This window comes from Schistocerca cancellata, chromosome 2 (genome assembly GCF_023864275.1).
Source record: "Schistocerca cancellata isolate TAMUIC-IGC-003103 chromosome 2, iqSchCanc2.1, whole genome shotgun sequence".
In the NCBI taxonomy this organism is placed as follows: domain Eukaryota; kingdom Metazoa; phylum Arthropoda; class Insecta; order Orthoptera; family Acrididae; genus Schistocerca; species Schistocerca cancellata.
In genome coordinates, this window is record NC_064627.1 from 881064570 (window position 1) to 881078221 (window position 13652).

The 13652-nt window shown below is 45.2% G+C and overlaps 1 protein-coding gene across 1 annotated transcript in view; it reads right to left on the reverse strand.

Annotated features, from left to right (window-relative positions):
• LOC126159513 (uncharacterized) overlaps positions 1-12649 on the reverse strand; it is a 420587-nt gene extending 407938 nt beyond the window's left edge. The window contains exons 1-2 of the mRNA XM_049916555.1: positions 12607-12649; positions 12422-12574 (exon numbers count right to left, since the gene is read on the reverse strand). Of these exons, the coding sequence (XP_049772512.1) occupies positions 12422-12574; positions 12607-12649 (196 nt within the window). The remainder of the gene's footprint in view (positions 1-12421; positions 12575-12606) is intronic.
• Positions 12650-13652: the final 1003 nt, after the last annotated feature.

The window sequence follows — 13652 nt, forward strand, 5'->3', positions numbered from 1 at the left end:
AGGACAGTCCTGTTTGACGAGTAGTGTTTTATTACATGTATAGCGTACTGATAGTATGTAATTTATACCTGATAGCCCCTAATACTACTGTAATTACGGGTTGATAGGTATTTTAGGTTCCATATTTTATTGCTTCTTTGCAAACTTTCATGGGAATGTTAAAAACACTCATATTCGTCAAGTTTCCTTCCACTGGACTAATGATAAACTTTGAGATAGAACCTGTCGCTAATGTTAACTCAAAGCTACCAGCACACTCACAGATTACTTGCTGGCACATTAACAAGTGAGTAAGAGCAAAGTTTGAAAGTAGGTTCGCTCCTTATGATTAAATTGTAGATTTTCTACTTGCTCTCTTCTTACTTTGATGTAGGATGTTAGTTATACAGTACTGTTTTTCGAGAGCATTTGGCCACTCGTTCGCCTTAGTGAATTCCAATCTCGAAAATATGAAAATATTCTTTCGCGGATGGGTATCCATAGTTTTTTTATACCTTTTCACACAGTTACGAAGATGTAAAGATTATTATTTTCCGCGTCACGCAACGGGAGACGGCACGATGAGCACGTAACTTGCAAACACTAAATGCATCGCACACGCGTAGCCCGCGCGTTTTGGAGGAATGTATGTTGATAACTACTGAACCTCTTTATCCAACAGAAGAGATGCCTGGTTTTGTTTACGACAACATCATCGTGCTAACATCGAAAATATAAAATTGGCTGAACAAATACCAGGAGGTACTGGTCTTCGAATGGCCCACAAAATCTCAAACCTTGAACCCAATCGAACGTATTGGGGCCCTGAAGGTTCAAGACTGGGAGTTGTGTCAGAAATGCACTTGATATCTCAAGTACAATTCAGGAACCAGTCACTTTTAAGAAATAAAATAAGTAAACAAAATCACTCAAGCAATAAAATATGAAGATGTGGTCATGGTAACCAACTCCTGTTTTGGAACTGCGTTGATTAAACATTTTTACCGCTATTGTTGCTTTTAGTCAAAAGGAGTCCGTAAAAATAATAATATTTAGATTGTTGTTATCCAAGAATTTCACAAAATTAGTAGAATAAATTTTAGTAAAGCGTTTTGGAGTATTAATTTGATCTCTTTTATGTGCAAGATGGAAAGATTAGTACAAACTAGAAAAACTTTTAATATACGATGGAATCCTTCGCGCCAATGTAAGACATAGAACCATGTGCAGTTTGCCGTCAATTCACAAAACTACTCCTCTTGTAAGTGAGCATTTGATAAAAGCCTTGGGGTCGAAACCGGTCTTGTAAATATATAAATTTTTGAGGAACTGGAGCTATAGCATCAAAAGTGATGGTCACAGTTACGGTCACCTAATGTCTGCGATAAGGAAGATGTTAGACAAACTAAGAAATAATATCTGTTCTGTATTGGTAAAACAGTGATGCAATGGAAAAGCATGCGAAAGTTATTGTATGAGACAATTATAATTATATGAGTAACAGCCCATCAGAAAGCGAGAAACACGAGACAATAGGGTAACAGGCCTAATATAAACAGGAAGAGATTTACGTTCAGTAGTAATGGATCGCAGTAAGAGTGAGGCAACATTCAGGAATGAGTCTGCAAGCAGAGGTTCATGTGGTGCATTAGGAAGTATAGATTGAGTGGTGACTTGATATGAGAAGCAAACAGCGGCTCGTGCTGTACGTTCAGTACTTAATGTTTAGTGCGCCAGCTAGATGACGTGCTGCGACACAGCGCTTAAGCTGCCTCGTCAACAGCTTGCTAGGGCGACTTGCGCGTGCTAGACGCAGGCAGAAACAGTGGGCAGTGCGCGAAATTATGCAACACTAGTTCCGAATGCCCGCGCCGGGGTAAGTGCCGCTTGGCCGCAGACTATTTGCATGCCGACAGCTGCGGGATTAATGACGACCGGGCGTTCGCATGAGCAGCGCTCTGTGATCTGACACGCCATTTCCGGCCGTGCGTCCTACGCGTTACAAACCCCCCACTCTGCTCTGTTCTCAACACACTCATCACACAACCAGTTTTCGCATGTTTTTTCCTAGTGAAACTGATGTGTCATCTAATCCCATAAAGTACACATTTGGTCACTTTACTCGCTATTGATTTTGTTCTGTTCATCAGTTTTCTTACTTGTTTGATAGCCCGCCACAACTGCCTCTCTTGTGCCAAGATGATCTCAGACTGGCACTAATACCAGAAGTCCCAAATCATTTGCTGTATAAATTCCAATATCTGTCTTCCACTAAAGTTTCTGTCTTCTGCGGTCGTGGAAGATGTTCTCCGACGTCGTTACACTTGTACTGTCGTTCTGCCCTGTCTTTCAGTCAATGTTTTCCTCATACAAGGCGATTCAGTTAAACTGTTCTCTTCATATATTTAAGGAACCGTTTGAGATACCGCAGTTCTAAAGGTAAAATCTTTTAGGATGTTCAAATTAACCTAAGGACATCACACACATCCATGCCCGAGGCAGGATTCGAACCTGAGACCGTAACGGTCGCGCGGTTCCAGACTTAAGCGCCTAGAACCGCTCGGCTAAACCTAAGGACATCACACACATCCATGCCCGAGGCAGGATTCGAACCTGAGACCGTAACGGTCGCGCGGTTCCAGACTTAAGCGCCTAGAACCGCTCGGCTACACTGGCCAGCTACAACAGTCACGAAAACTTTTTAAGTCCAACGGCGATAGAGAACTTGAATTCTGCCACTATTTTGTTCGTCAGTAGAACAACAGCACAAATGATTCCAAGTCCCAGATGGCTCGCTGCCGATCACGTAAGAGTCCCGTGGTCGTGGAAGCGGCGTGTTTTCTAATGCGGCGGCTGAGTCCTTGGAACGGCGAAGGTGAATGTCTTCCAGCTGCTGGCTGCAACGGAACTTCTGTCCGGAGCTCAAGGCCCTCGTGGAGGGATACTTGCGTGACTATTTTCAGCACGTGACACGACGGATTCATGACGACATGTGTGTCCGGCGACGACCTCTGTCAACACCGTGTACGTCGCATGGTGGCCTGACCGGACTGCTGTTGATCCCGTATGCTGGCCTATACGCTGAGTTCTGAGGCTGCAAAGTCCCACATCGTTTGAACTGCAGGGGCTCAGCTTACTACCCCGCACTATGTAGAGGGTCGTCACAAAGGAAGCGCTTGTAGGGATGTAGGTTGTACTGAGTCATAAATGTTAAGAAAAATTAGACAGCGAGGTCGTCGCGCGCAAATTCAGGTTTCAGCTGATCATACAGCGCATTCGTTGGGCAACACCGCTCCTGGCAGGCTGCATGAATGTCAGCGCGCGATCTCTCGGTTGGCTAATTTCAATGCTAATAACTCTGAAGATGCGCAACGTATCGCATTTTTTTCTCAGCAGTTACGTTTCAGTACAAACTGCTCTGCAACATTCATACAAGTGTTTGATACATTTTCTGACCACCCTGTATGTGTTGCGCCTGTGTCGTCGGCGTCTCCCGCCTAGGGCGCCACGGCAGATGTATAAGAAGAAAACAAGAATCTAGTAAAAGTCACGAAAATGAGCGCAAGCACTCCGCAAGACACCGTACAGAACATGACCGAAGCTGCTACGTGTCAATATTATTTTTCTTTCGTATTCATTTCCGCTTTCCAAGAAGACTAAGACGGGCCGGCCACGTCTGTAGAAGAGAGCAGGGATCATTACTGAGAGAAGTCTCAGAAAATAAACCGGAAGGACGAAGACCTCTAGGAGACCAGGTTGCCAAGGATCTCGAGGTCCTGAGAGCAAGGAAAGGAGATGCCGAAGACAGATTACCGTAGAAGAGGCTACTTGACGAAGCCAAAAACCGACTGCGGTTATTAGGGCCAGGAGAGTAAGAGTAAGTTACTACTGGCCATTAAAATTGCTACTCCAAGAAGAAATGCAGGTGATGAACGGGTATTCATTGGACAACTATATTACACTAGGACTGATATGTGATTACATTTTCACGCAATTTGGGTGCATAGATCCTGAGAAATCAGTACCCAGAACAACCGTCTCTGGCTGAAATAAAGGCCTTGATACGCCTCGGAATTGAGTCAGACAGACAGAGCTTGGACGGCATGTAAAGGTACAGCTGCCCATGCAGCTTCAACACGATACCACAGTTCATCAAGAGTAGTGACGGGTGTATTGTGACGAGCCAGTTGCTCGGCCACCATTGACCAGACGTTTTCGATTGGTGACAGATCTGGAGAACGTGCTGGCCACGGGATCCAGAATAGACCCGTACAGGACCTGCAACATGCGGTCGTGCATTATCCTGCTAAAAGTAAGGTTGCGCAGGGATCGAATGAAGGGTAGAGCCATGGGTCGTAACACACCTGAAATGTAACGTCCACTGTTCAAAGTTCCGTCAATGCGAACAAGAGGTGACCGAGACATGTAACCAATGGCACCCCATACCATCACGCCGGGTGATACGCCAGTATGGCGATGACGAATACACGCTTCCAATGTGCGTTCACCATGATGTCGCCAAACACGGATGTGATCATCATGATGCTGTAAACAGAACCTGGATTCATCCGAAAATATGACGTTTTGCCATTCGTGCACCCAGGTTCGTCGTTGAGTACACCATCGCAGGCTCTCCTGTCTGTGATGCAGCGTCAAGAGTAACCTCAGCCACGGTCTCCGAGCTGACAGTCCATGCTGCTGCAAACGTCGTCGAACTGTTCGTGCAGATGGTTGTTGTCTTGCAAACGTCCCCATCTGTTGACTCAGGGACCGAGACGTGGCTGCTCGATCTGTTACAGCCATTCGGATAAGATGCCTATCATCTCGACTGCTAGTGATACGAGGCCGTTGAGATCCAGCACGGCGTTCCGTATTACCCCCCTGATCTCACCGATTCCATATTCTGTTATCAGTCATTGGATCTCGACCAACGCGAGCAGCAGTGTCGCGATACGATAAACCGCAATCGCGATTGGCTACAATCCGACCTTTATCAAAATTGGAAACATGTTGTCACGCATTTCTCCTCCTTACACGATTCATCACAACAACGTTTCACCAGGCAACGCCGGTCAACTGCTGTTTGTGTATGAGAAGTCGGTTGGAAACTTCCTCATGTCAGCACGTTGTAGGTGTCGCCACCGGCGCCAACCTTGTGTGAATGCTCTGAAAGGCTAATCATTTGCATATCACAGTATCTTCTTCCTGTCGGTTAAATTTCCCATCTGCAGTACATCATCTTCGTGGTGCAGCAATTTCAATGGCCAGTAGTGTAACTATTCCATTTGATTAAAGGGAAAGGGGAAAGTTTCTTTTCGTATGTCCTAATCTACTTTACCATATTCTCATGATCATAATGTTAGCTGCTGCCAGGTACTGGTCGTACAGTCTACTTCGAACACAAGTTCTCTACATTTATCCCACAACCTTTCGTCATAACTAAACTGTCTGATCAAAAGTTTCCGGACACCTCCCTGTAAGGCGGAACTGACAACTAGATGTCACGAGATCAAGCAAGTCAATATGAAATGAGGCAGAGAGTATTATCTTGTCAGTAGAAAAGCAGAACTGGTTGTTTAGGAGACCTCAGTAAGTTTGAACTTAGTGACTCGATGGCGTCCGAGTAACAGACCCATCCGGAACATTTCAACCTTCTAAGTTGCCAAAGTGTCTGCGATGTAGTTGTGAAGTCGAATCGTGAAGGAACAACCACTGCTGGACCACGACCAAGGGGGCCTCGTGTACCGACACACAGGGGCCGTCAGGCATTGCGGAGGTGTGGTTTTAAAAACCCGAAACAGTCCAGAAAGTACAGTGACTGCCTATAGGCAGTTTAAAAAAGTCGGAAAAGAATGGGGTAGAATAGTCGAACATTTCTGTAGTCGATACTAAGAGAGGCTTACATCTATGTGAAGAGCAAAGCCACTGGACAATGCATCACTGAAAACGAGTGATACGGTGTGATGAATCAGGCTACACCCTGTGGCAGTCCTATGGAAGAGTTTGAGTTTGGTGAATGTCTGGGGAACGTTATCTACTACCACTTGTTGTGTCAAGAGTAACAGACGGAAGATGTGGTGCTATGTTATGAGGGTGTTCCTTCATGGGTAGGGTTTGGCCCTTTAATTGCACTTAAGAAGACACTAAGGTGGAAGCATATAAATACATTATACTGCGTTGTGTACTGAAAAAAGGAACAATTTGGGGATGATGATTGTATCACCATGACAATTTACCCTTTCGTAAAGCAGCGTCTGCTAGCCAAAGGTCTGTGGAAAATAACATTTCTCAAATAGGCTAGCCTGCCCAGAATCCTGAAATGAACCCAGCTGGAAACTTTGTTGGTGCAATGGATTGTCAACACCAGTGGACAATACCTTGTCTGGTTTTGCTCCTGCGAAATAATAGGCTGCATTCCTTCACAGGAAATCTCACACACACACTTAACATGTCCCTAGGAAAGTTCAAGTGGTCATTAAGGTGAATGATGGACACACCCCATACTAATGTCCGCTAACCGCTGTCTGGATACCCTTGAGATGTGTACGTCGTCTTTCTTCTAAGGATTATCTTTCAAGCACTGCAAGACAGGTAGCTATAATAAGAGGGTGAGTCAAATGAAAACCTTAAATATTTTAAAAATATTATTTATTGTGCAGAATTGGTACAAAGCTGTATCATTTTGCAACATAATCTCTCCCACGCTCAATGCAAGTCCTCCAGCACTTACAAAGTGCATAAATTCCTTTAGAAAAAAATTCTTTTCCTAGTCTGCGCAACCATTTATACACCGCGTGGCGTACCTCTTCATCAGAACGGAACCTGTTTCCTCCCATTGCGTCTTTGAGTGGTCCAAACATATGGAAATCACTTGGGGCAAGGTCTGGTGAGCATGGTGGATGAGGAAGACACTCAAAATGCAGGTCTGTGATTGTTGCAACTGTTGTACGGGCAGTGTGGGGCCCTGCATTGTCATGTTGCAAAAGGACACCTGCTGACAGCAATCCACGTCGCTTTGATTTGATTGCCAGCCGCAGATGATTTTTTAGGAGATATGTGTATGATGCACTAGTGACAGTGGTCCGTCTAGGCATTTAATGCTCCAAAATGACGACTTCTTCGTCCCAAAAGAAAGTCATCATAACCTTCCCTGCTGATGGTTCCGCTCGAAACTTCTTTGGTTTTGGTGATGAGGAATGGCGCCATTCCTTGCTCGCTCTCTTCGTTTCCGGTTGGTGGAAGTGAACACAGGTTTCTTCCCCAGTAACGATTCTTGCCAGGAAGCCATCACCCTCTCGTTCAAAGTGCCGAAGAAGTTCTTCACAAGCATCAACACGTCGTTCTCTCATTTCAGGAGTCAGCTGCCGTGGCACCCATCTTGCAGACACTTTGTGAAACTGAAGCACATCATGCACAATATGGTGTGCTGACCCATGACTAATCTGTAAACATGCTGCAATGTCATTCAGTGTCACTCGGCGGTTTTCCTTCACTATGGCTTCAACTGCTGCAATGTTCTGTGGAGTCACAACTCGTTGTGCCTGACCTGGACGAGAAGCATCTTCCACTTCCTACTCCATTCGTAGACTTGCTGCTCTGACAAACATGCATCACCGTACTGAACCTTCATTCGTCGATGAATTTCAATAGGTTTAACACCGTCACTATGCAAAAACCGAATAACAGAACGCTGTTCTTCCCTGGTACAAGTCGCAAGTGGGGCGGGCGTCTTTATACTGATACTGCGATGGTATGTGTGCATCTGCACTATGCTGCCACCTACAGGCCACTCTGCACGCTGTTTGTAGCACGCTTACCAACATGTAGGATAACGGCCCGAAATTTCGATTTGTTATTACAAATTTAAGGTTTTCATTTGACTCACCCTCGTATAAAAACTGCAGCAGTGTTCGATGTCTGCAGTGGACATAATGAAAGGTAATCTGCTGTGGGAAGTAAAACATAGTGACTAACCTAAAGGTGAACTGATTGTAGAGCAAATTGCAAAAAATTCTAAACCTAGACGGGGGACTTCTACAAGTTGTGTGGAAAGGCTGGGGAGAGGAGGAGGAGGAGGGAGGTTCAGATCTATTAGTGGGGTGTCTGATTGTGCTCCAGCCAAGCCAATCGCGTTAGCTCGCCGAACCGCACCCCCACTCCCACCCAATAGCAGAGTGATGCGGTCAAGTGGCTGACGAGGCAGGCAGTCATTCTGATCGCCGGCGCTGACCGCTGGACCCCCGGGAACCACGTTTATCGACGCCTGGGTGGCGTGGGCTTGGGGGATGGGGGAGGGGGTAGGGAACTAATGGACCGGCCGACCGCTGCGGATTGAGTTTCAAGGCGCACCGCCGCTTTCACGACCGCCGCGCCGCGGCGCCACCAATTCCGTGGCGACCGAACATGCCGTCAGTTCCTGCACTCGCTGACACCGCGATGAATACTGCATGCCTTCAAAGCCGTCACCGGAAAGCACCTGAAAGCGTATCACTGAGATAGGCTTAATGCTGTTACGTATGTCCGTTGTCACCGGATGTGCAGAGAGCGCGGAGAAAAATGTAGAGAAAAAGACAGGTAATAAACAAACTCCCCAGGGTAAACGTAGTACTTAAGCGATGCGGCCCCAGAGGACTCTTCCACCAGCGTTGATACGAACGTTTCGTAGGCTTCAGGTCCTGAAGCTAATTTATACTTTTTACCGGTCGATATTATTCGTCTCTTTAAAAGAGTTGTCAGTGTTTTATTTTCCACTCACTTGATAATATTTGCTGTCCCTCATTCAGTTTTGATTCAGAAATCAGTGCTCCCATGGAACAAACTAGGCCGTTATTACACATGATATGCTGGGATTCATAGATGCAAGCCATTAGGTAAGTTATGTAAAATGAACCCGAAATCGATCGACAAATGTCCGGAGCAGGTTATGAGATACTTCTGAGTATTGTGGTAAAAGGAACCCTTGGTCTCCAGACGAACGTTAGAGAACAATAATATTAATCATGATTTACTCGATTTGTTACATCAGTTACCTACGTTTGCACAAAAATATATTCTCAACAGAAAACACTTTGTAATACGTAATCGCCGAAACGTACAACACAAAACACAAAATATGCAACAGCCTTCAGACAGATCCGCAATTCCTGTTACCGTCGTTGCGCCAACAGTTCAGAATAGTGCTGTGTCGCTCATTCATTGAATTCCTTAATTTTTCTTCCTTATAAAATCAGGCGTGCCGTATTGTGTTGCCAGAAGGGAAGCAGTAAGAGCGGAGAGCGTTGGTCAGGAGAGCTCTCTTACTTCGAACGTGTGCGAGCCACTGGATATCACCTGAGTAAACAATCCATCAGAGACATTTCAACCCTTCTAAAACTGCCCAGAATGACTGTTGGTGATGTGCTTGTGAAACTTAGACGAGGAGAAACATACACAGTTAAACCAAGCCCAGGCAGACCTCACTGAACGGACGGACAAGGACCGTCGAACAGTGCGGAGGTTGGTTGTAAAAAATGGCGTGAAATCATTCCTGAGTTTCAAGGTACTGTTACCAGTCCAGCTGGCACTATGACTGTGCGTAGCGAGTTAAAAAGAATGGTGCAGTGGTCGAGTAGATCCTCATAAGCCACACATTTCTGTAGGCAATGCTATGCTATACTTGAGATGGTGTCAACAACTACGTCACTGCACAGTAGATGACCGAAAAATTTGTATATTTGTGGTAGGACCTTATGGGAATAAACCGCTGAGGTCATCGATCCCTAAGCTTACACGCTACTTGGTCTAACTTAGACTAACTTACGCTAAGGACAACACACACACCCATGCACGATGGAGGACTCGAACCTCCGACAGGGGCAGCAGCGCGAACAGTGACAGGACGCCTAAGACTGCGCGGCTACCCCGCGTGGCAGATGTCTGGTAACGAGTGGTTTGTCGTGATGAATCACGCTGCATCCTGTAGCAATCCGATCGAAGTGTTCAAGTTTGACGAGTTCCTGAAGAACTTTACGTGCAGAATAGATGTTGTTACGGTATGGGGGGGAGGTGTTTTTTTAGAGGTTAAGATGGCTTCATTATTGCCTTTAAGAAAATATCAAATGTGGAAGAATATGAATATATTTTACGGCATAGTATACTGAGCATAGGAGAGGAACAGTTAGGAGACGATGATTGTCTGCCAGCCAGAGTGGCCGAGCGGTTCTAGGCGCTACAGTCTGGAGGCGCGCGACCGCTACGGTAGCAGGTTCGAATCCTGCCTCGGGCATGGATGTGTGTGATGTCTTTAGGTTAGTTAGGTTTAAGTAGTTCTAAGTTCTAGGGGACTGATGACCACAGCAGTTAAGTCCCATAGTGCTCAGAGTCATTTTGAACCGGGCAACGGACAACCACGCCCACGATGACATTAGGGCGCTTATCAAACTGGATAGTGATTGCCGGGTAGTCCCACATCCACAATCGCTGTGTACACAGTCACAGACGATGCAGCATGGCACAGAGAAGACGTCTACCTGATTCTCTGAGGTGCAGGACCTAGGAAGAATGGAAGCAGGACAGTCCCAAACCCTTTATGGACCGCTGGCTTAATGTGAATCGTTCTGTTGTTTCCCGGGTGTGGCGACAGTTTAGAGAGACCGAGACTGTATCGCGAAGACTAGGGCAGGGCCGACCACGTTTCACGATAGCTGTAAAGGCAAGACGGTACGCCCTTAGTACTTCACGGCTACTGCCATCTTACCTCGCAGCATTCAGGGATGCGTTGTATCTTGGCAAACGGTGTACAATAGGCTTCGGCAAAGTGGCCTTTATTATTGGAGACCTGCTGCATGTGTACCTCTGATGTGTCTTCGCAGAAGAAAACTTTATAACTGAGTCATCAACATCCCACTTGGACGGTCGAATAGTGAACCAATGTACTTTTCACAGAAGAGTCCCAGTTTCGTCCGGAGAATGATTCTCGATGGATTCTCATGTGGAGGGAACGTGGATCTTTCTGGATCCAAACATTGTGGAAAGCAAACAATATCGAGGAGATCCCTAATGGTGTGCGCACGGATTATGTTGACCACACGAACACCTCTTCATGAAACTGTAACGGTGAATCGGCAAGGTTTAACTGCTGTCAAGTATCGTGACGAGATCTTGGGAGCTCATGTGCCCTAGAATTCCTGCTGATGGAGAATAATGCTGGACCTAATAGAGAAAAGATGACCCATGTTTTGTTTGGAACGGAAGATATTGAACTGATGTCGTGGTCTGCACGCTCTTCCGATTTTAATCCCGTAGAGCACCTGTTAGATGCACTAGGGACACGGGTTGGAGCCACCAGCCACACCCCAAGACGGTGTATAGCTCTCCACTGAGAATGGGCGTTATTTCCTCAAATTGAGATTGATGACATTATTCACAGCATTTCCCGTTGTTCTCAGACCTGTATTGCTCCCATATGTGGCCATACCGCGTACTGAGCACATTAACCAGTTGTTGGAATGCGTGTGGAAATCAGTTAAGTTGAAAAAAAAAACCCAAAAACATTTTTGTCTACTGTTATGCATGTTGCAATTATTTACGTTATGTATTCTTAACATTGTTTCTATTTTACTGTCGCCTGTTTATACCTTTTCGTGGCAAAATAATTGCAGACTTAATAAATTTCCGTTTGATTTAGTTTGATTCCGTTTGATTCCGTTTGATTTAGGACACCACTGTAGTAGTCAATTCCGCATTACGCAGAATTGTATGGATACTTTGATCAGATATTGTAAATGTGATTGTGCCGGACAGTTAAATTATTCTAAAGATTCTCACAGCGCTGTCAAGGAATAAATAACAACAATTACTGCGACAAATGGCATGCCCGCCACGTAATTGGAAGTTCGGGTGAGTGTGAAAAAGTAAAACCACAGTTTCAGAGGTTGAAAATACCGCTACAGTTGTAAGGTTGTTTCATGAAACACACACGACGGGTTTCGGGTTCTTATACGTCCATCTTCAGGTGTCGTGACTTGGTGCTGTGACTCCGAGCGCCGCGGTGGACGCCTACATGATGCGGTGCGCTACCAGCGAGCGCAGAGCATGAGATACCTGAAGATGGGCGTGTAAGAACACGAAACCGGTCATGTGTGTAATAAATGAACCTTACAACTGTAGCTGTACTTTCAACCTCTGGTATAATGCTCAGTTGCGGATGTTCCTCCAACAGGACTGCTTGTAAAACCACAGTGGGCTGCTTACTGCATTGGGCCGCGTTTGTCTTGTACGTACCGTGTTATTCCACGAGAAACTGTTGTTTATGAGTTGCGCAATATCGATGATTTTGCGAAAGAGGTAATTTTGCACGTCTAAGTAAAGGGAAGGGAAGGAAGTGAGGGCTGGTTCAGGATGAACACACTGTTTGGCGACAGCGGTATAGGAAATCACTCACGCGTACTTGCACAGTACTTACCGAGGATGCCGAGCCGGAAGTTGAGCGTGATGACGATGATGCGGCCGAAGCTGGCGAGCGTGGTGCCGTCGTACGGGTTGCCCGAGTTCCATTCGTACGACTCGCCGTGGATGAACACCAGCACGGGGAACTTCTCCCGCACTCGCGGCGACACTGCACAGAGAAAGGCACGCGTACAGTCTTACATGCTGTGTACGTTGTTCTCAACGTGACACAATTGTTATCCATCCACCTCCAAAATCTCTTAAGGGGCCCCGGAACGCCCTATACTTGCAATGTTAAAATAACGCTTATAAATTACATCTTTCCTCACAAAGTATTTGAGGTAGGAAGTTGAACTTTTTACAGATTATTTATTGGAATATGGGCTACAACTTAACACAGGGATTTTACAAAATTTTAGTTCAGTTATTAAAGATGATTTTTTTCAATTGTAATGAAAATTCACAACATTTTTTTGCAATTTTTTATTTATATATTCAAAAATATACAGTTTTTTGGAAAAAGGCTGTGTTAAATTATGCAGAAGGTACTGTGTAACATTTACTGAAAGTTTGAAACAAATATGTTTGGAAGATCCTTAGAAAACATGTAATTAGTATGAGAAAATAAAAGTTTTGTGAATCGAGCCACAAAGATTAGATTAACTTTTTGGTGCATTCCAGGTCCATAGGATGGATTATCTTCATCCTCTGCAAACTCCTCCTCCAGCTTCCTCTTGTTCCTCCTCCTGTTTACTCTTGCTTGTATTTCTAGACTCTTTACAGCCCTGTCTGCAGCCCGAAGGCGTTCCTTGTCTAAAGCAAGCATCGCTCGTACCATGTTAGAACCTATCTTCATTCCCATATTTATAAATACCTTGCACCTTACAATGCTGCCATCATTGAAAGTCGCAACAGCATCATACACACCAAAGTGAAGTGTTTCTATTCCAACAAATACAGTCTTGGGGATTCTCGACCATATAACACTATTTACACTTCCATTGGGGTTTTGAGTTTTTCCGTGAATACACTTTTTCAACAGTTCAGGTGCTTCTAAGTCTCTGAAAATAGGTTTTATCACCTCCATTATTGCATGAGGCAGACTATGCTTATGAGTGTACACTTCACCAGTTAGCAATCCTTTGTTATATTTACACCAACTGTCTTCTTCTTTGGGACACAAGCTATGTTGGGGATTTTCATCGGTTGAAGAAGTATGAAAAAAAAAGAGCCCAAACAGCCTTCTT